The 24,332-nt window shown below is 39.5% G+C and overlaps 1 protein-coding gene across 1 annotated transcript in view; it reads left to right on the forward strand.

Annotated features, from left to right (window-relative positions):
• GLIS3 (GLIS family zinc finger 3) overlaps positions 1-24,332 on the forward strand; it is a gene marked incomplete at both ends in the record, with an annotated part of 470,092 nt that overhangs the window by 424,972 nt on the left and 20,788 nt on the right. The window contains one exon of the mRNA XM_080708663.1: positions 14,862-15,037. Within this exon, the coding sequence (XP_080564789.1) occupies positions 14,862-15,037 (176 nt within the window). The remainder of the gene's footprint in view (positions 1-14,861; positions 15,038-24,332) is intronic.

Raw genomic sequence — 24,332 nt, forward strand, 5'->3', positions numbered from 1 at the left:
ATAGCCGGCATTTTTATTTAATGGCATTTCAAATCTGTAAGGTTCTTCATCTAGTCAAGCCAGGCTGCTCACTACTTTTGTTGTAGTTTGCTTATTTCTACATCTTAATCCAGGCCTTGTATCTGTCTAAAGCCATCCCTTCTTTTCCTATCCTTGTCTAGATGTTGCCCAGCCTTTGAGACTTGGCTTACTTTTCAACCCAGGAGCCTTCCCTGCCTCTCACAGCCCACACACACATCCCCTTATGGAATCCTTTGGTTCTTATTTTCTATTTTGTGGGTTTATCATGTTCCAGGTGTCACTTTGCTAACTGTACTATTGGCTTTTGGAAGGCAGGAGCCTTGTGTTTCCTCATAACCTACAGAGTACCTTGTTCTGAGATATGCACTGATAGAAGCTAAGGAAAGTTAAAAAGGGATTAAGACCATTAAGGGGAATGCTCTAGGAAAAGGGAAATCATTGCCAACTTCCACTGTCCATGTGAGAGATTCCCAAAATGGAATGGTCTTCTTGAGGTGTTGGTTAGAAGGGCAGCAGCCTTAATTCTCCCAGTTTCCACCTCTAATATAATCTGCATACTTTGATACAATACCTAGTTGCTCTACCAGATGTGTCCAGGCACACACATGTAGCTGGGTGTCCCTTGTCACCATCCATCACTGGGTTCCACCGTGCTTTCTTGTGGTCTTGAATCCTAGAAGCCTGGTAATCACCAGTCTCTTTTATTTTCATATGCAGCATCTGAGCAACCCAAAACTAGACCCAGTGCTTTGCTGTTCTCTATTCCCCAGCACTTCCTGAGCAGCAGGGATTGGTGTCTCCACCCGCTCAGCATTTCCACAGCCTCTCTCCCACCACACTACATAATCTTTCCTCTCTCCTCTTAATCTCCTAGGATACGTGCAATAATCAGAAGGATCATATAAAATACTGAAGCTTATCAAAATCTATCCCAGCGTTAGGGGTTCATTTTTTTCATTGAGTCTTTTACTTAGCCTGTATTTTTATAGCAGGCAATGTGCTGGAAACAGATGATGTAGTGGTAAGCAGGACTAACTTTAGCCCTGAACTTTCAGGACATCCAGTCCAATGGGAGATGACCAAGTCAATAGGCATGATCATTTGAACATTATGAAGGGGTGATACAGGAACTATGGAGTCGTACAGAAGAGCATGTAACCCACAACTGGGGAGGAAGGAACAGAGGAAGAAATGTTTCTCTAAAACCTCACAGTCTATAGCCAACAAAAGGTGTAAATAACAAGAGTTATATGCAAAAGTTAAGAGGGAAGAGGGCAAGGGCGAAGATGAATGTATAATCAAGAGAAAAAGAGTCTAGGTAGGCTTCATCTTAAGGATAGAAATGTCCATTTGACTGTTAAGAGAACTGTGGAGACTGGCATATTTTCCAAATGTTGCCAATTGTCCACTACAGAGATTTAAGAATGGATTCTGTGCTTTCTAGAACAAATGACAAAGAATGGGAAGACGGTTCATTTGGTCTTCACAAAGCCAAAGGCCATGCTTTGTCTCTCCTAGCCTAGTAAGGCAGCACCAGGGTTTTAGAGTAGTTTTCTTCTTAGTGTAATTTGAAAAGACAGTTTTGTCCCTTGCAATTCCAAGATTTTATTTTATAAAGTTATGGCCTACCACAGCTTTTAAAAGTCACTGAGTGTCAAAATATTTAAAAATTACCTCCATGTTAGAGACAAAATGGCAAACATTTAGAAGTTCAAGCTTCAATATCAGCAATAGCCTGGTCTCATTTGTTTCCATTAGTTTGGAGGAGACTTGAAGATGACAGACTTGTCCACATTTATGTGTGCATAGTCATTAGTTTACTCACTGAGTTCTAGATTGAGGGGAGGGGGCTTGACATATGTTACAACACTATATCATGTATATTGAAACATGTCACCTATAGGGTAACATATAAATGCAGATAATAATACAGTTATTATCTGTATCAATCTTGGTCATTGGAATAATTTAGAAAAGTCATATTCAAAACACAAACCTGAGCCACAAGCTACCATGTGTATCAGCCCACTTCCTCATCATCCAGTGATCATCCAGTGATCATCCAGTAATCAACCATGATGATCACTTTGTCACATCATTTTAAGAACCTTTCTTTCTCTTTGGTTAGCAGCAATTTCTCTTCAGAAGTCAGCTATACTCATTTAGCATTACACAAAGGGGGATTGATTTCTTTCTAGCAAGGTGATTTTCACAGACATTCAGTGTTACAAGAGGTAGATTCCAAAATCTGCTCCCTCTCCCACAGTCTCACACACACACACACACACACACACACACACACACACACACACACACACTTGATTGAAAACCACTGAATGTAATAAAAGTTTTTCCTCACAGAGCCAGAAAATTTTCATCTACTAGGCTTGAAAATGAAAAATAAAGACTTGAGCCCTAGATTAGAAAAAGTTAGCCAGACGTGGTGGTGTACATTTGTAATTCCAGCATTCGGGAGGCTGAGACAGGAGGATCACAGTTTGCAGACAGCCTCAGCTACTTAATGAGGTCTTTTGCAACTTACTGAGACTCTGTTTCAAAATAAAGAATAAAAAATAGGGAAATAGGATTGAGGTGTAGTTCAGAGATAGAATGGACCTAGGTTCCATCCCCAGTAGCGAAAAATTTTTTAAAAAAGATTAGAAAAAGTTGGTGGCTTTTTCTCCTTTGCTTTTCTTGAATCTGTGAGAAGTTTCTGATACTTTTTAGTGTTAATTCCAGAGCAGAATGGCCAAATCGTTTTTAAATTTCTTAAATATTGGAGATCCATGACCACAGCATGCTTCATCTTCTTATGACAAATATAAATTGGCCTATAGAATGAATTTTATTCTCATAGAAGGTCATCTTAATAATAACTTCTTAGATATAAACCCTTGGTTTACTGCTAGGAGTTGCACATACACATATATTTAAAAAAATAGGTCAAATTGGTTGCTTTCTTCTCACCAGCCCAGCTATTGTGAAAGGCTCCACTGGATTGAATGAATTAGTGGATACAACCAGATGCATAGCTAAACTGGCTTTCCAATCTCTGACCAACCTCTGATTTCAGTGTCCATGTGGCCTACAAAAATCTTATGAGCAAAATATTCTAAATCTATTGGATTTCTTGATAATGAAGGAAAATGGAGAGATAAGTGTATATAGTTATTTTCCATTTACTGTTAAAATCCAAAAAAGCCTAGAAATCAACCTTGATCCTTTCTATTCCCAAATATTCATGTATATGTCTCTCAAAATACATTTCAAGCCTAACCAACACCATTACTCAACCCTAGTTCAAGCCACCATCTCTGCCCATCTCAAGAACTTTCCTTTGCAATATGAATTAAATCATCTCTTTTCTGCTCAGACCTTGTCCCACCATACTTGGAATAAAATCCAGAGTCCTGTTTATGGTGTGCACATACCTCTACAGCCCAGCCTCAACCAAATTTAACCACTATTGCTTCCCTTTTATTTATCTGCTATAGCCGTACCATCTTGGAAAATGCCCAGTCATCTTGCCCCAAGACCTCTGTACTTGCTGTTTCTGAAACCCCAAAGGCACTGTCAACAGCACTTCATGGTTCGTGCCTCTGCTTTTGATATGTTCCAGTGTTACTTTTCACTGAGGGTTTTCTCAGCTACTCTCTACAACTTTCATTCTCATTCTTTTCTTTCTTTTTTAACCCATATGTTTTTTTCCTCCATCAACTTTCAGCCTGTCAAAATACATTTTCTCCCACTGATTTGTTTTAATTCCACTGCACTGGAGACTTCAAGAGAGCAGAGACTATATAAAGTTGACAGGCACCTGTTCCAAACTCTCACCCCTCAGTGTTTCTAGAGGGATCTAAGGAATTGGTGTAATGAATGTAGGTAGGTGGTAGAGAATACTGCTGTGATTTATCACTTCTTGAAAAGGAACAGTGTCCCTGTGCAGATGATTATTGTTCTTCCATCTCTGTATTCTCCTTTGAGTTACTTCTGGGAAGGCAGAGACATTGACAAGAGCCTCCATGTTTACTCTAGCTAGCAAATAGCTTGGTTCGTGGTTCCAGTATCTGTCCACATCAGATTATTTTCCATGGGCTGTATTTTGAAATATATTAGCGATTCATTTTAGCTGAACTACCGTCACACATCAAACACCAACAATTAAGATGTCTGTAAAAGAAGCTATTTCTTTTTATGTGCCAGGGAGTCATTTAGCCTCGGAAAGCCAAAGCAGCCATCTCAATTTTGAATCCACATTCCAAACAAAAGCACCTCATGTTAAAACCAAGATGATGTTATTTTAGTCCCCTTGGATTTTTCAGTCGGGAAAGTGAGTCATAACACTCAGAAGGAAGGCTTGAGGTCAAATGGAATCCCTTTTTTGCAACCTCTAACTCTAATACATTAGCATGAAGCAGTGGTAGCATGTGGTCCTATTGCTAAGCCATGGTATTATTCAAACATGTCGCTGTGCTTTTCTAACCCCAGTAAATCATATGGAGCCAGAATTCCCAAAGTGAAAGCCCAACAGCCCTTCTAGCCTGAGTCAAGACATCCATATTCCAAAGTGCCTCCTCTCTGATGTCGATCAGGCCTTTCTAAGGAAAGCCTCTATGGACTGTTTTAACAGTGTGATCTAGAAATCACCAGGGTCTTTCCTCCTCCTAAGTAGGAACATTCTGGGAACTTAGTTGCTAAATCTGCCTTTTTGCCAGTGAAAGCCCTTTCTGTTTATGCATAGTGAGGAGCCTGTGGGGGTGAACAGAAAGCAACAGGCAAAGTTCTATGGCTGCATCTTTTTTTATCTTTTTTCTGAGAAATAGTCTGTGGTTGCTTGTATTTTCAAGGAGAAAAAATTTTCTCTTTTATTTTTGCGGTACTGGGGATGGAACACAGAAGCATTCTACCTCTTTTTATTCTTTCTTTTTTTATGGTACTGGGGGTGGAATCCAGGGGCTTTTCTACCTTCGGGCTATACTTCTAGACCTATTTTATATTTGGAAATAGGATCTCACTAAGTTGCTGAGAGCCTCACTAAGCTGCTGAGGCTGGCTTCAAACCTGCGATCCTCCTGTCTCAGCCTCCCAAGTACCGGGATTACAAACTTGCACAACCATGCCCAGCCCTTTTTATTCTTTATTTTGAAAAAAGGTCTCACTGAGTTGCAAAGGGCCTCATTAGTCACTGATGCTGTCCTTGAACCAGGATCCTCCTGTCTCAGTCTCCCAAATGCTGGGATTATAAGTGTGTGCCACCACCCCCAGCTTAACATTTTTCTTTTAATTCTTCTTCTTCTTAGATTAAATAACTAGGCTCATTCTCTTGAATAGATATTTTCCCTTCAGAAACAGAAACTGTGTCCTCTGGACAAACAATATCCAAGGAGACTCTTGCACCAATTGGAGAAATGGCTCAGGTACTTGGACACACAAATTGGCACCAAGTCAAAGCCGAGTTCATGTCAGGAACCAATGTGTCCACCAGAATAGTTCTTCAGTGCCAGTGACCGACATTTGTTAATATTTATCTTGAGGCATTGCTAGTTCAGATGATAGAAAGACAAGATGATAATGCATATCTAGGGAGTTTGCTCTTTCCATCTGTAAGAGCTATGAGCTCTTCTCTGATTGTGAAAGCTTTAAATAAATGCTGTTTCCTTCAATTCATTTCTCTAGTCAAATGTCGAGTCTTATCTTTAAGACAAGGAGCAGAAAATTCCTTTGCAGTTACTACAATAGTAATCTGACATCCGGAGGATGAAAAATAAACATATATAAATATCACATGCCATTACTGACCAAACCAACACCCAACTGGTTCTTTTAAATTTTTCAGATTTTATTGACTTTTTTTTGCAGTACTAGAAATGAAACCAGGTGCATTCTATACCTCTAAGCCACAGCTATACCCCCAGCCCTATTTTATTATTTTTATTTTGAAACAGGGTCTCACTAAGTTGCTGAGGGCCTTACTAAGTTTCCAAGGCTGGCCTCAAACCTGTAATACTCCTCTCTCAACCTCCCAAGTGCTGGGATTATAGTCATGCACCACTATTCCCAGCTACTATATTGACTTTTGAAGTTTTATTTGACAATGGCTTCCCAAGACACCTAGCCATTCTTGGCAAGAATACTGCATTTGAAGTTAGTTCTACAAGTTTTCCTGATATCTTTAAGAGACTTATATTTGCATTCTGAAACCATGAGAAAGGTATGAGATAATCCATTTATATATATACCCATGCCTCCTATTCTTAGGTTTAGCCAAAAATGCTAAATTTTTCCTCACTTTTCATCTGGCAGTATTATTAAACTCTCTTGTTAATGTTTTTCTTTCATCTAATACAGTCTTTTGCAAAGCAGATTGAACACTATGACTGACACCATGCTGAACAAGAGAAAGATTCTTCCCTTTGCCACAGGATCATGAGTCAATCCTTTTGATTTGCCCCATTCACAGCAGCCCAAAAGATGATATCATTGCAGAAAATAGTTTTATAGCAGAAATTTTTACATCCAATGTCTAAGACAACTCTAAATAAACATTCCTCTGTTTGATGTTTTTAAAAAGGAAGAATATGGCAGAATCAGACTTTTCTTCTCTATTCTCCCATCACATCAGATTCTTTTTTTATTTTTATTTTTTATTGGTGCACTAGAGTCTCACATCACAATGTGGGTCACATCAGATTCTGAAATAGACAAATAACCAAGTCACAGTCAATTCTGTAGTCATAATATTCCAGAAAGTTCCAGCTCTTGGCTTATATAATTTAGTTCTCTGACCCATCCTAATGTTCTTCACTTATCTATTTTTTTAATTTTCACAGAGGACAAATAGCAATACCCTGGACCCTGTTACCGTGTTTATCAGAAAAAAAAGTAATACACTTCTTTGCCATGGGTATCGATTACTTTGTTTTCTTGACATATAACTTTCTCTCTATACCTAAATGGAGTAACTTTCCTCCAGAATACTCTGTCCTTGCTATTCCAACATTCTCTCCTTCATTTTAATACATATTTAAATCTCCTTTAAAAATAAATATTTTGCATAGCATGGGATTAAACCTAGAGGAATTCTACCTCTGAGCTATAACCTCGGCCCTATTTTTAATTTTTATTTTTATTTGGAAAGAGAGTCACACTAGGCTGATAAGAGTCTCACTATTCGCTGAGCTGGCATCAAACCTGTGATCCTCTTGTCTTCTCCCAAGTATGGAGATTACAAGTGTGCACCACCACACTGGGCCCTAAAAATTTTTCATAATAATTTCACCTACAACCCCGCAGAGTTCTCATTTTATCAGACTTTATGGAAGCTTAGGCAATCATGTGTAACTCTTTGTCTTATCTACCCAAAGAATTATTTAAATATTGGCCCAGCCTCTGATAAGCAGACAGAAAAAACAAGCCCCTCCAGAGGACAGATTCAGGTCTTTGAATATTTGGGGACTGAGTCCTCAGATGGACACACAGCTCTTGGCCAGCTTTGGTCTTGCCCAGATGGACAGTTTTGCAATTACCCACACTTCCCAGTGGCTGTTTCTTCATTACTGAAAGCTGGTCTTGATTGTGGCAGAAGCCGAATTCAATTTGCTGTTCCCCCAGTAACGTGCTGTGATTCATTTGGGGACAAATCTGGATTGAACTGAATCCAAGTGTCTCTTTTGTGAGACAGAAGGGAAGTATAAGTAGATACTATAGTCACCCAGATGAGTCAGCCAGGAATTCATGAAGTGATTCATAAATCGTTATAAAGACCACTAAAGTCTACTAAAATGGAGTGCTGTCTGGCTATACAAAGTGGGGTATTATCATTGGGGGGTTTTTTTAGATGTTAAATCAGTTGTGAAATCCTTAAAACTGTGCTTTTCTTTTTAAGTTTTGAAAAGGATTCTGTTCCCCCCTCTGCAGTTGGCCGACGGCTAAAGCCATTTTTCATTGATTAGTTTTCACAGATGAATTTTAAAACCACCACAAATGATACCCCTCAACTCTTTGGGGAAATAAAAAAAATCCCTCCCCAAATTCATTGTAGACTAGTTTGTATCCATTATTTCTATTTCCTGGCAACAAATCAATACAATTTTTTGTATGAATACAATGGAATAAGCTGTTCTAACACATTCTTCTTTTGTGGCATAGAGAAGGGGGAAAACTCTCCAAAACTTGTAACAACAAACATTTAATCTAATTGATCATGTAAACACATAAGTTTCTTCTTTGAAAAGTGGTAGCACCCAGAGCAGTGCTAAAACACAGCCCCACATTGCTGGCTAGAAATTCTACCTGTATAGTACAAATGAAGAAAATAAGGAATAGTTATGACACGTGCTTGACTTGTACATTGACATGGAGATGTTTGGATTTATAGACAGGGGAAAGCCCTACCTGAAGGGAATTATCCAGTTAGAAAGACTGAGGGCATGTGCCCTGCTTGTGCATGAAGAACTCTCAGTCCAGGACTGAACAAGGTCACCAAAGCAAACTGACAGCACGTGCATTGTCAGAGTCTTTAAGAGCAATAGGTTGTTCATACACCTTGCCACAAGCCCACAATAAAGATTAAAATCTCAGTTGCCCTCACCGGGTGTGGTGGAGCACACTTGTAATCCCAGCATTCAGGAGGCAGAGATAGGAGGATCGCGGTTGGCAAACAGCGTCAGCTACTACTTAGTGAGGCTGTTTGCAATTCAGTGAGATTCTGTTTCAAAATAAAGAATAAAAAATAGGGCTGGGGGTGTAGCTCGGAGGTGGAATGCCCCTGGGTTCCATCCCCAGTACCACACACACACACACACACACACACACACACACACACACACACAAATCTCAGTTGCCCTTGAGAGTCCTTTTTCCTCCAGAGTCTTCACCCCAGCCCTCTGGCTTGCTTTGCATGAGAGAGATCTTTCTTATCTTACTAGGATAAAGTGGTCTCTGAAGATTGAGCTTTGAGACTTTGGGCAAGTTACTTCACTTCTCTGGACCACTTTTATTGTACTCCATTGCCCCTCCAGTGGGAACATTGCGTGACTGTATCGATCTGTGAACTCGGTATACTCCATTGGGAAACTCAGGACTAAGAAAGTAGACCCATATCCAAGACCTAGACTCCTGGTTCCTAGAACTCAACAATTAGCCAGATGAGTAAATGTTGCATTTCTTCACAGCGTCATTTCTATATCTGAATAATCATAGAAGAAAAAGAATTCTAAGAATTTTTTTATTTCAAGAATTCTGGAGGTGGTGTGATACAGTGCTGAAACCGTAGTCTCATACAACTCTCCAGCACGGGGGCATGCATGTGTTATCATGTATGTCTTAAAAGTATGCTCTATTTAGGTCAGTCTTTCCACGAACACATGTTGATCACCTGGAAACTGTCTTAAGTACTTTGGTATTTCTGACTACCGAGCTTAAAATTCTTCATAAACCTCCACCCCTTACTTCTCAATGCATTTTACCATAGCACTGATTTCCTCTAGGCCACTGTATAATTTGCTTACCCACACGTACTCGTGCCTGCCTCTTCTTGCTGACATAGAAGTTCCACAAAAATAGGTTTATGTCCTTTGCTGTTCTGTCCCTCGAGTTAACAATAGTGCTATGTACTCAGCTCTCAGTACGTGTCTTTTGAATAAATCAATAAATATTACTGACCCTTTTCATTGCCCAGTGAGAGTTGGGATGCCTTTATTTTATACTTTAAATTGAAGCTGAGAGAAGTGAGGGAGTTTACTCAAGAGTACCCATCCAGTCAGGGACAGAGCCAGGATCCAAGCCCTGCTGGGTCTGACTTGTGGCCCTTCTGTCTTTGTACATCCATCAGTTTCTCCTGCCTCTGGCACTTTTTCTGCATGTGAACCTTATCAGCGTACCTATTTTGATTAGGACTTACTGTTCCCTGAAATAGTCTAGATTTCAGTGCTGCATTTCGAGGAAAGTTGGCCACTTTGATTCTGGTCCACCTGACTTCAAGGCTAAGGAACTGGATGATAGAGGGGGACAGGGAAAGCAGAAGAGGTGGGCAGGCATAGTAGAGAAGACACAGGAGCAAGCCATCCTCCCAAGTAACCTGCAATTTTCTTAAATGTGTAGATAAATATTTGCAAAAACCTTTTAATTCTCCCCTCCCCAAGATGATCTTTTTATGAGCCTTCCCAACCTGTTCTCCCAGATCCAATCCCCCTTTTCTTGGTAAATCACTGCTCATGTTAAGGTTATATACACCCCAGCAAGTGAGTGGAAATGGTTTCTCTGGTTTACTTTTGTGTGATCTTTTTCTGGTAAGCAGTGATCTTTTTTTTTTCCCCAGTCGGTTGTGTGCCTGTTTACACAAAAGTCTTCTATGTCAAAGGTATAAGGAGAGAGTAACAAGCTACATGAAATGTCTAAAAGGGACAAGGCTGGGTCTAGAAATGGATCTGAAGGCTGTCTTCTGCTTCTTGGACACACTGTAACTCAGTATAACTTAAAGTAATGTCACCTTGGCCTGATGAGATTAGGGAATGAGATATTCCATAGAAGAAAAAATATAAATTACTACAATCTATCCAGGCATTGATTTTGATTTTGATTTAAGTGCTAGGGATTGAACCCAGGGATATTCTATCTCTGAGCTACACCCTCCACGCTATTTTATTTTTTATTTGCAAATGGTCTCACTAAGTCGCCGAGGCTGGCTTCAAACATGTGATCCTCCTGTCTTCCAAGTACTGGGATTACAGGCATGTACCACCACACTTTTCTTGAATTAAAAAAAAAAGTATTGGTGCATTGTAGTCATACATCTTAATGGAGTTCTAGAAGGTAAAGGCATACATGCATACATCACTCATTTAGCCCTTGAATTTTTAAGTATATAAATATACTTTTTTTGGTACTAGACATTCTACCTCCAAGCTACATTTCCAGCTCTGTTTTTTGTTCTTTGTTTTGAAACAGGGTCTCACTGAATTGCAAAGGGACTCACTAAGTAGCTGAGGCTATCCGTGAACCATGATTCTTCTGTCTCAGTCTCCCAAATGCTGGAATTACAAGCATGCGCCACCATGCCCGGCTTTAAAATATATTTTATCATCAAAAAATTAATTCACCTTCTTTTGATTAAAAATCTCACTCAGGTTTTTTTTTTTGGGAGAATATTCAGAGCATATGTATTTAAGGTACAGGACTGGAAAGCAGGAATAGACACTCAACATGAGATCCTGAGCACCCACATTACTGAGAACCAGAGTAGGAAAAGATTGATGTTGCTTAGTGAGTTATGTTTGTCTCTTGTTTGCTCTTGAACTAAATGGCCTGAAACCAGTCAGTTTCTTGAGTTCTTTGGCTTTGTAAACCACTTTTCTGGCATCTCTCCTGTTAGGAGTTGTTGGTGATTGTCCTGGGTGCTCCAAGGGCCTCGTCTCTAGTAGTAGGACTATATTTCACTCCTCTCTGTCCTCCACATCTGATTTTAATTTTCTCTTTCTGCTCTACCATGAGCTAGTTAACAAGTAACCAACTTTATGAAAATTCAAGTTTAAATTAATAGACGGTTGTGAAAGATTTTTTTCAGTAAAATACTACATGTAGTTTTAAGAAATAACAAAACCGGTTCTATCTCCTATACTTGAAAATCAATCCTATTTTTATATACTTACTTCTTATGCTGGACTTTCTTAGTGATAGAGTCTTACTTTCTTCCTTATTCCTAGCAACTATCTGCATGACTGATTATTTCTTGTCACATTTCACTTCTCTGTAGATATAAAAGTTAGCATTTTGAGCTACCCCCTTTCCAAATCAAAGCCTACCCTATGTATATATTTCACTTAGAATAATGTATATGTAAGTTTTTATTAATGCTTTTTGTGGGTAACATACTATGTTGTGAAATTCTGTTAACTTTATGCCATATAATCTCATTTATTTGAAAAACACAGAGAAAAATTCAGTCTGAATTAGCAAGAACCCACATAATGTATAGAGCCAGTGAAAGGCATATTTTTCTTCCTTCTCTGAAATAAGAATGCTAAAACTTTGGTATGTACCTACCACATTTTTTATATTTTTCGTTTTTTGTCAATAAAATGTTATCATCATAGAAAATATGATAGAAATATAGCCAGGGTTTGAAACTTGTGTGAATGAATAGGTAACAAAACTCATAATGAGTGTATAATTATATACCATCATTCATATATACATAATTTATATAGGGAGCCTACATTATAGATGACTCTTAAAATGTTAAATGCAATTCTATCCTTTGGGTTGGTATCATATCCCCCCTTTTTATAGCTACTTATCATGATTTCCTCTTTGTCCACATTATTCCAAATTGTAAAAGTACAAGATTTTATGTTGCCAAGATCGTTGCCTCCTTTGTTTTCTTTTATACCTTTCTACTCTTTGTTAATCAAACCCATTTATGAGTCAGACTTACTGTGAAGTGGGATGGGGAATTGTGAAACACAATTGTCTTCCTCCGCCAGACAGATTATATCATGGTCATATTTCCCGGGCACATTAACTTGCCCATCCACACATTTCTTTGTCCCATCAGTCCTCAACAGGAAGAAGGTAGCAAAAGCACTAGAAGAAAGGGCTGGAAAGCCATATACAGCATGCTTTTATTCTCAAATGAGGAGATAGCCAATCAAAGGATTGGCTGTTGTTTTTGTTCTTTTTCCCCAAAGAAACAAATTGAAACATCAAAGATGACTGGTTTGTTTGTTTGCTTGTTTGCAGTACTGTGGATTGAGACCAAAAGCATTCTACCTCCGAGCAATACCCCCAGCCCTACTTTTTATTATTTTATTTTGAAACAGGGTCTCACTAAGTTCCAGAGGGCCTCACAAATTGCTGAGGCTAGCCACAAACCTGTGATTCTCCTGTCTCAGCCTCTCAAGTACTGGGATTACAAGCATTCAGCACCATGCCTGCCTAAAGATGGCTGCTTGATAGTACCAGTGGTTGTCTTGCAATTCAAATCCTCCCTCCCTGCATCCCTGGGAAACTTTAAGGACCAGAAGATTCCTGGATGGGTGGTGGTGTGGACTCTTCCTCCCCCTAAAGTCCAATTCCAGGATTCCTAGTTCCTCTCTCAAACCTCAGAGAGACTTGTGAGACACATTAAGGACGAGCTCCCCAAGAAAATAGCCTCCATATGAGGAATCCTGGCATATGAATTTTACTAGATGTTCCCAGGGTAGTGCCAGGATTTGTTTGCTGTGTTTTCTCTCAGGGCCATTCAGCACATCTTTTCTGGAGAATTTCAACTAAGATGATATGCCTAGAAAAATACACATTCACCCAACATAGGACACCCTGTTACTGCACTCTTTCAGCTGAGTAGAAGCCTAAATGATCGATGAGTAGATGTCCTTACACAGCTCATCAGCTTCAGCCTCTCCTCTATCCTTTGCTCAGTCATCAGTGAGTTCAGGTCTCCCTTCTTGGTTTCCACATCCTCCTTCTTACAGAACCTCATTACATCTCCCAGGGGATGAGGTTTTGTAATGCCGGAAGAACTTAGCATTTTGCTGCGTGCTTTCTTACTGCTGTAGTATCCAGCTAGAAGTTGTGCCTTATTAGATATTCTCGTTCAGAAGGTTTCAAATGACTTTGTAAACTTGTCTGGTTCATCTTCCCGTTTTATCATCTATGGCCCTGCACAAAAGCTCAGCCAAGTGTAGCTGTTTGTTCCTGTGAACGAAGTGATGTAAACAGATGGTGACCTATATGTGTTAGGGAAAAACAAAGCCTGTCTTTCTACCCAGTGTAAAAGAGAACTGATTAAATGTTTTCAGCTTTATGGATTCTTTTTTTTTGGGGGGGGGTTAGAAGGCAGGGTAATAATTCATTGCTAGTATAGTTTTCTCCAAGATTATTTTGCTGCTTCATTTCACTGTACTGACAGAGTCTTGTCTCCTTACTCCATCATACTTGAACTAGCTAGTCCTCTGCTGAATGGCAAAAAGAGCATCGTTTGGATTCTCCATGACATTATCTAACTTTAACATTGTTCTCTCAAGTATACCTTCCCTTCATTGTTAGAAAGAATAAAATGTCCTTTATACCTACTGAGTCCTGGTCAATTCTCTCTTACAATTGGAAGATCCATGTACAGTCATCCTTCTTCTTTTTTTTTTAACCCCAGGTTACTCAGCAATTTCACCTTGTCTAAACACCATCACATCCTCCCTCAGAAATCAAGAGTCTTGTGATTGGCACATGCTACTACAAAAGATGACCTACACTGACTTCCTGCTACACCCTCAAGAATGTTCTTTGTCAAGCACAGAACCCATGCAGACAACTTGGGTTCAGGGTTTCAAATTACACTTGACCTTGAGGATTAAGTTAATTTATTCTTGGCAAAAATGTACTATTTTAAGACAGTAGGATTAGGGAAGGTCATAATAAGGACCTCTAACACTTCTTGGACCTCAGCTAGGCCTTACAAAACAAAATGTTTATGAGCTAAGTGTAAATGATTCAGAAACATACGGATCAAATTTCCTCTAAAATGCAAATGGATTTAAAAATTAGCAGAAAAAGACCTGGGCAAAAGATGTGCTTTGTATTTCACCAAACCCAGAGTATTTGAAATGCAGCTTAAGAAGCTTGACAAACCCAAACTGTGAATAGGTTTTCCTTTGTTTTGGATCTTACTTCCTACCTCAGGTTAAAAGGGAAAGAAGAGAGTCCTGAAGATTTCTTGTTGTTTTGTTTTGTTTTTTTAAACTCATTGCATGAGCCAGAATGTGAAGTTAAAACTGCGTTTGGAGGGTCTGTCTTTGCTCCTTCTATTTTATGTCCCTCATGTTGCCTTTATAATTGTTTCCTCAGGTTTGCACCTTCTGCTCCATCTCCTCACCACATCAGCCCCAGGAGAATTCCAGCTCCTTCTTCTATACTGCAGAGAACTCAGCCTCCCCACGCCCAGCAGCCGTCTAGTTCACACCTGAAGTCCTATCAGCCAGAGACAAACTCCTCTTTTCACCCAAATGGTATCCACGTCCATGGTAAGCTGGAAGCTGGCAGTCCTAGGAGTTTTGAAAATAGTCATGTTCTGCTGTTGATTTGATCAAATGTCTCCGTTTTCAGTTGTGCATTTCAGACATTCTGCTATATATCAGACTTAAGCATTTAGAATTTTCACACCTAATATGCATGAAACCCTAGTTTTTTCCTGGCTTTGGCCCTAAGATGGTGTGACTTGTGATACTCCAACACTGGTGAGCGCAAGGTAAGGATCCATTCACTCATGGACTCAGTGCTCTGGCATCTCAGGAACAGCCCTGTCAGCAACATCCTACTCCTAAACAATCAATAGGCTGTGTGTGGTACCATATACATCTCCTTTCCTCTCTTGGGTCTTTTGTTTCAAGATCCAGATGAAATGACACCTTGTCTCTGAAACCTCTCCTGGCTCCCCAGTTGACATAATTTCTCTTGGCTCTGAACTCTGATTGCATCTCACCTGCATCTTTCTGCTGGAATCTCTGCTCACTCTACACTGTAATTGGCTTATCTGTGAGTAAGATGTATCTTTCTTCTTAGTGTGTAAACCTCTTTTAAAGGGAAGAATTTTCAGTCCCATTGTCATGTCTCTTAGGGAATTTCATAAAGTTCTTCACATGTAGTAAAGACACATGTTAGGCATGTGGATGAGAAAAAAAAGGAAAGGAGATAAAAAAAAAACAAGAGGAATCACAATGATTTTCAAAATGCGATGATCTTCATAAGGAACATGCATTGAGAATTAAGACTGGCCTAATTTCTTTTTTTGATTAAATCCATTTTGCCAATTCAAGTACATATATCCTAGTGAACTTGTATAAAAAGCTGAAATGTGAAAATCAGGTAGACCAGAACTATCAAAACCTATTACTTCCTGGGGCAGACAATTCTTCTATATAACCAAAAGGGATAGTGGCCATTTAGATTGAGTGTTCTGTCTCTTGCTGATTCCAAAATCTGTTCCATGAGTTAGTACTTAAAGTTAATGAACAGTATTCCCCAAACCAATGTAAATCAGTGTTCAGACCGGTGTGAATGAGTGTGAATAATTTACCATTATGTTAGAATCAAGCCATATTGTGGAAATAAACTTGGAAAAGAGCCCAGGTGTGAAGAACTGAGCTGCAAAGGGAAGTCCATGTGAAGTCAATGGCCAGCTACAGGAAAAAAAAGAACAGTGGAAAGCCAGGACCACTGGCTGTGGCTCAGTGTGCCACCTGCCTCCCCCAATCCCCAGTTTCCTGTTCCCAGCAAAACTTAAACTACCACCTCTCTCTGGCTATACCACCTCTTCTCTCTATACGTTGATTCTCAAGCTTTCATGATGGACTTATTCACCCAAGACATATTTCTTGAGTGCCTGCTCGTCCCAAGGCCAGGCGTGTAGAAGATAAACAGAACCCCTTTCCATCTGATGGTGACCACAACCCACAAGAGGAGCTTGTCTAAAATGGAGGAGACCCAGGGCCCTGTGCTGAGAAGCTCCTTGCAACCCTCTGAGCAAGAGGTGGGCTGCATGAGTTTGGGCTATGTCGAATGCCTGGCTCTAAGACGTACTTTTTTACATTCACATTTAAACTGTTGAAATCTGGGCACATCTTGCATTCAGTGACATCATATGATGATTTTTCTTTCTGGTGCTATGTAGAAAAATGGAGCACTTCATAGTCAGTGGTGTCACAGTTCCAGGGAAATGCAGTATAACGTGCTGTGATTATAATTGTGAACTAATTTTTTAAAAATTTTAAAGATTAACATATGCATAGGAAAAATTGGAAAGAAATTTACTGAAATATGAATAGTTTCTTTAACAGGGTGGTGGGATAATGGGTGAATATATTTCTTTCTTCTTCCTAAAGATATTTTTAAAGGAGTTTGGGAATTTGATCAATTTGAATGCAAATACCAGTAGACTCTGAACTGTGTGACTCTGGTCAAATTTATTGAGCCTCTGTTCACATTCCCGAAGTAGGGAGAGTTTCGTCTACCTTCTTTTGTTGGTTGTTATAGAATTTGATAAGAAAAAAGTACTAGGTACAGAGTAAGGGCTTATTTAATTTAATTTCCTTCTATTCTCTTTCTTTTCTTTATTTGAATCTTTGGGGAAAGGATTATATTTGTAGCCCCAGGGCAAGCAGAATATTTGGTGTAAAATAGGTATTTAATAAATATTTGCCAAATAAGTAATTGATACTTTCCCATTCAAGGAATAAATATTGAAACAAGAGGACTCAGAAAGTGAGGCCTACTTCGTTATTTTGGAAAAGTACTCTTTTGTCCATATTTCTCCCTTTTCATTTTTAGTAAAATAATGGATGAATGCATTATCAATTTGAAGTTGGTGGGCCTTTTTTGTACTTTCACTTTTTTAATTGTTAAAAAGTTTTATGGCCAATGAAAACTGCTAATGTTAGCCCTAACTGAGATTTATGATATATTTTGACAAATTGGAAAATGGTGATTTTCTTCAGGAAGGTGGGCAAGCAGCTTTTGAGATGAGTTTGCAGAGAATACCCAGGTATTAGCCACTGGGCCAATGCTAGAAATTAAGGGGTAGAGAGATTTAGATGCCTTACTCCCTCCCTCATGTATTTTATGAAAATGTTTTTCTGAAACTTTCTAGGCATAAATATTTCTCATCAGCTACTCTTTAAGAGCAGGTGTTACAGGGCTGCAGATAGAGAGACCTTCTTTATGAGTTGCATTTATTGGCCATGGCTTTGCCCTTTCATTGAATGAGCTTGCTGGGTAGAGTTATACAGCATCCTGGTGACAGGGAACTTTATCCCCTGGAAAACTCGATTTTTAAAGCCCCAAGCTTTAGGGTTTCTAACACAGTGGCTTCAAGGCATTAGAGTTTCTAACGCAATAGCTTCAGTCAGTGTTTGTTCTCTTTCAAGACACTCATGCCTTTAATGAGCGTCATCACCCCATGTCCTCTGTCCCCCCTTCAGTAGGTAGAGGTCAGGGGGAAATGTCATCACTGTATTTTTAGAGATGGGAACCGAGACATATAAGAATAGAAAATGTCTCTTGGCAAAGTGCACAGGGACCTTTGACCAGATTTCCAAGCCACCGGCTTAATGAACATGTGCCTAAGCCAGAGGCACACCAAAATAGATGTGTTCATAGATATTTCCCACAGGGAAATGTAGATACCCATGTGTAGATGCTGGCACATCACATAGAGCCAAGGAAGGTTAGACCTCAAAAGGGCTTTGTCCTTACAGATGAAGAAGAAAATGAGGCCTATTGAGTTTTGTTAATCGTGCCACTAATTGATATTGAACTTAGGTATTGTGTGCTCTAGGCGTATTTTTAATAGCAGGCATTTTGCAAACATATATTTTTTGAAAAGATTAACAACATTGCCTTCTCAAGTTGTTTCCCCTCGGTTTTATCGATTCTGCGTCCACTTCATCCATTCATATTGTCTCCATTAGAAAGGCGGATAAGATGTCCTTTCCTTTTAATGTTTGAATGTTGATAGCATTTGTGGGTTTCTGTTTGTGTGATATCTCTAAGGCAACTTCTTAGTACACTTTGGTTCTTTATTTTACATGTAAACATAAGGGACCCTTTCCAATCATGTTAGCTTATTCTCTGGTCTTTTCTTTCTTGTTAAGACAATTCTCTTGCCCAGGCAAGCTTCAGAATTTGGCCTGGATTAGTTGCCTGAGTGTTGATATTTGTATATTTTGTTACGGTACTAATGGATACTTTCTCTTTTAAATGGCTTATTCACTCCAGGTTGCTCAAATGCCATGGGAATTCTTAGAACAGCATTTTCACAAACTTCCTGCTTTGGAGCCCATCAAGGAGAGGCCAAGCAAATGTTTATTGGTCAGCCCGTATGTGCCAGGCAAACACGATTGTCATTTAATCAGTGCACTGCGATACATGCAATAGTAGAAGGTGTAAAAGGCACCTGATATATTCAGAAGAAGGTGTCAGAGAAGGGTTCATAGTCTGACAGTTGAATAGGGTTTTGAAGATAAATAGATCACTGGGCAGGCCAAGTGGGGAAAGACATTCCAGGCAGAGGGGAAGCAAAGGGCACAGGGAGGAGCACAATGACAGTGTGGTGTGTGCACAGAGAAGAGCCAAAGGAAGACTGTGTGTGTGGCCAGAGCGCACAGCTTAAGCCATGCAGTGGAGGGAGAGGATGCTGGGAGACTGCGCGGCCTGTTCACAGAGGGGTTTTGTACAGTGCTCATGTAGTGCTGGACAGTGAAGAAATCAGCCTGATATTTTAGGAAAGTCAAGTAGAGCACCGTAGAGAGAATGGGAAGGGAAGAGTGTAAACAGTGAGCTCTAACTGTTAGGATTCTATTGGGCCGCATGTGCACAACACCCACATAAAAGACAGTATTCTGTTAACTCAGAAGTGGCTGGTAAATTGGGAGATGTTATCAGCATCATAAGGAATTGTGTCTGTTCACGCAAAACCTTAGGCAAGGAGGGCTGGAATACCAAGAGAAGCATAAGATTAAAACACTTTCAAGTAGAAGCCCTTTTAGCTGTTTTAATAAATATTTGGAATGAGCATAACCCCGGAGTTGCACATCCAGCCAGCATCCCATGGCCCTCGGCTCATGTCACTTCATAGTCCTTCTGCCCTATGCACTGGACTCCTCTATCACCGTTACCTCAGTACCCACCAGCTCCTGTTTCCAGTCAACTGTTTTCTGCAATTATTATTATTATTATTATTTTTTTGCGGTACTGGGGATGGAACCCAGGGGCATTCTACCTCTGAGCTATAGCCCCAGCCCTATTCTTTAGTCCTTTTTATGTTTTGAAAAAGGGTCTCACTGAGTCGCAAAGGGCCTCACTAGGTAATAGCTGAGACTGTCCGCGAAGAGCCATCTATCCTCCAGTCTCTGCCTCCCAAATGCTGGGATTACAAGTGTGCGCCACCATGCCTGGCTGTTTTGTGCTTTTTTTTTTTTTTTAGATACTGGGGATGGAACCCAGGGACCTTCTACCTCCGGGCTACACTCCCAGATCTATTTTTTTTTATATTTTATTTGGAAACAGAGTCTCACTAAATTGCTGAGAGCCTTACTAAGTAGCTGAGGCTGGCTTTGAACCTGTGCAATCCTCCTGTCTCAGCCTCCCAAGCACTGGCATTACAAGTGTGCGCCACCACACCTGGCTGTTTTGTGCATTTTTAATGACCACCCAGGAGACCAGACCCACAATGCACTGGTCGCCCATGGTCCCTCTCGAATATTTTGCTCCATTTAGATGAGGGGCTTTCGTAGTTTTTGAGGGATCCATTCAGTCCTGACTTCCCAAAGACTCTGTCACTTTAAATAAACATTTTTACAGAGCACAAGACTTTTCAGACTGTGTTTATCCTGTTGTAGTGGCGACACTTGTGTACAGGTTTACTCTCCTTGCATGACAAGATGTCTAACAGGAAGCCATGCTGGTTGGAGGAGCAGTACCAAGGAAGCAGCAGAGTCCAGGTCTCCTGTCTTCTGCTTCGTCAGTTTGTAACAGGGAATTTCCATCCTTCTGGTCATAGTATGCATGTTGGTACCTATACATCTTGTCTAAGAGTACAGAGTCAAAGACAAGGGTACCCCAAGCTTAGTTCAATGACCATCCTTAGATGTTAGGGAAACTGGAAAGATAGGTATTTTAGAGCATTGCTAGGCTCAACAAAACTGAGATTCTGTTAATAATGTTGACTGGGCACGCAAACTGTAGAGTCTACCAAACACTATCTGGAATGGTTTTCTAATCTGTAAAACGGGACCAGTTCTACCAGTCCTCTGGAAAGTCGGTGGCTCTTTTGGGGGTTCTGCCCCCTTTTATAAAGCCCATCTTTATAAAAGAATTTCTCTTGGGTTTCTAATGCTTTCTCTTATTTTCACCCCTCTGGAGTTGCCAGTTACCCACACAAAGATTTCCACGGTCCAGTTATTAGATTTCATTAGGAAAACACCATGAGGCCACCTCCTTAGCCTGGGCTGCTTGAGATCAGCACGGCAGTGGTGGAATGTGGGCGCTTTCTCTGTCAGTCACAGTTCCTGGGGTTTTTAAGTTATCTTTTTCATGATTTAAAGCGTGGGCCCAAAAGAAGCAGGCCAGTCAGCTCGAGGACAATGCTGGCATTTTCTTACCTCAGTATGCAGCTGTAAGCTTGTCAGCCCAGTTCAAATTGACTTTACAGGGAAACAAAGGACTTCCAGCCACCAACAGGCCGCTAAGAACAAAACCCCTTGTAAGTGGCTTGTCCTACCAAAGAACCAAAGCATCTTTCACACTATAGAAGTCTCAGAGCCTTGATATTTAAATGGAAATGAGGTGGCAGGTATGAGTTTAACTAATTTCTTCCTCTGTGGACTGTTTACTCACAGGGATTGTGCAATGCCACTTTCCAGAAAGAGCTCCTTGGGTTATCACCGTGACTGATGTCATTGCTGGGGATTTATAGTATTAAATCTTTAAAGGTTTTTTTTTTTTAAGCAAATTTTCGAGACAATAAACATACTCCCCTCCACAGGAAGTTTAGTCACAGCTGCATATGTGAGGTTGTGAAATAACAAAGTAGTAAGTCTTGAAATTATATTGCTTAGAACTTGAGATGTCACGTCTCAAAATCTCGGGAAGACACATATAACTGATTATAAACCAACAGCACCCTAGACTTTGCTGAGAAAGTTGTGACATATTCACAAAAGAAATGAGCCGAAACGTGCACTTCATGCTATTCAGACGCGATCATCAACAGACATAATCAGGAATAATTTTCATGATCAGTCCTGATGTTATTAATACCTATACAGTACTAGGGATCGATGATTAGATTCAGAGAAATCCGTAATTACTCTCATATACTTAATTACTACAAAATTACCACAAGAACAGTTTTACATAAGTAGCACTTGATAAATTCTGACAGTGTTCTAATTCTAAAACACAAAAGTTAAATTTACGTGTGTCTGCAGGGTGCAGCCTGCATTTCAGCATGTTGTGTTTTGGGGGTGGCTGGGATGTGAGATGGTCATCTTAATCAGGAGAGTTGTTTGAAGGACTGGTTATGGAAATGACTATGAATAATCTACATAATATTATCTGAACATCTGAAGCATTTAGCATAGAAGTTAGAACACACATACACAGATTAAATCCACCAGATTAATATGCCATGTTTGATCAATGGCATATTAATTTATCACCTAACCATTGATAAATGGTTATTTTACTTAAGACTGGGAGTGTATACTTCTGTAGTACTTTGCATACAATAAGCGCCTAATAAATGTCTATTGAATGCATATAAATTACTAGGAAAAAGGAAAAGAGGATTTTTTTTTTTACCTTGGCTTGTTATTCAAATTAATGGAGCCAGCCCTTGGCAAAATTGTGCCATACAATCAAATTGACAGGGTTTCTCCTTCTTCTGGGCATTTCTGCTTCCTCCTCTTCATCCTTTTTAGATGTCTAGTGTTGGCCAACTGCCTGAGACCTCTACCTAGAGGAAATAAGAAAATCTAATGAACATAGTATCCATATAATATTAGACCCCTCCCCTTGAGTGTTGATTTGCATTTTCAGAGGATATCTGAGATGTAGCTGGTCCTCCGTGTTCAGTAGTAAAGTTCTGGGCAGTGGATGCCCTATGAAAGAGGTATTTTGGGCAATTCTCAGTGCCTAAAAATACAAGTCTCTTGCCTCAGAAGCATTTTGAGGTTTCAAAGCATTTCCAGCCATTAGCCTACATAATGGATTCCAGTTCAGATCTGCTATCTGCCTGACTCAAACACTTTTTCTCTACTTTTGCCCTCTGTTTCCCTTACTCTTCCCTTGGATATGCCCCAGTCTCCTCTTCTGAGCTAATATGACCAATTAGGGGTTATGTAACAGGGACCATGTAACACCCAGAAAAATTTTTATTTCATGTTTTCACCAAGGCATGTATACTGAGGAAGCCTGATGACTAAATCAGCAAATCTGAGTTCCTGGGCTCTTAGCACGGTCCTTAGCTATGGTGTGAAAAATTCTTACTTTTTAAGTTAAAAAGTAAAAATTTTAATCTGCTATCTCTTAGAGTCCTTATAATACTTAAGTTTATAAAGAGTTTAAGTCCCCTCCCAGCCTTACGCTTACCTCAGTTCCACTGCCCAGAGGTCATGACTGTCTAGACATCCATGTGAATTCTTTTACACATTTTTAAGTGCTTATAGAAATCAAATGAGTATGTGCATAGGTACTGTCATGTACATGTATGTATATTTATGTGTATATCCATATGTTTTATTATAAAGATGGCTTTTCATTCTGCATTTTTGTTTACTGACTTGCCTTTTATGTTAACTTTGCAAAATATTTGCTTTCACATTTGACGTCAGTGTATACCAATATATACTCCTCCCCCATTATACAATTCTTCCAGGAATGTACCATTATTTAAAACAATCATTCCCTTATTAATGGACATTTATATTTTATTTTTTATGGAAGTTTGTTTTATACTTTTATTGATGCCTTATAATCTCACATGATTTAAGTTTATAATGATAATGACCTACATACACACAGCACCTGATATTTTTCTAGCACTAATATATTAAATTTCCTCTTATATGTGTTTATACAAACACTCTCACATACACACATATATATGTGTGTATATGTGTTTACATAAGCTCTCACACACATGTACATACATATAATCATATATACATGCATATATACATACATATATATATTTGCATGCTTTCTCAGAAAATTTTTTTTAAAGAGACATCACAGAGTTAATGGATATGCACATTTTAAAGTTGGATAGGTCCTTCCACAGATAGCTGTACAACGGCTATCCCAATTTAGGCTGTCACCAGCAGTACATGGGATACTCATTCCTTACACTAGATGGTATTTTATTTTATTTTATTTTATTTATTTTTTGTTGGTACTGGGGGTGGAACCCAGGGGCTTTTCTACCTCCGGGCTATACTCCCAGACCTATTTTACACTTTGTTTGGAAACAGGTTCTCACTAAGTTGCTGAGAGCCTCACTAAGTAGCTGAGGCTGGCTTCAAACCTGTGCGATCCTCCTCTCTCAGCCTCCCAAGTGCTGGGATTACAAAAATGCACCACCATGCCCGGCCCTAGATGTTATTTTAATTGTTGCTAATTTGCACAACAAAGACTGGTTGCTTATTTCAATTTTTCCTTTGGCTAGTAATGTGATTGATCAATCATATTATCTTTGAACACTAAAATAAGTGTTAGTATCAGCAAGGGTTAAATGACAGGAACTGTGATTTGAGTTTTTATAGC

This window comes from Muscardinus avellanarius, assembly GCF_963383645.1.
Source record: "Muscardinus avellanarius genome assembly, chromosome: 13".
NCBI lineage: Eukaryota > Metazoa > Chordata > Mammalia > Rodentia > Gliridae > Muscardinus > Muscardinus avellanarius.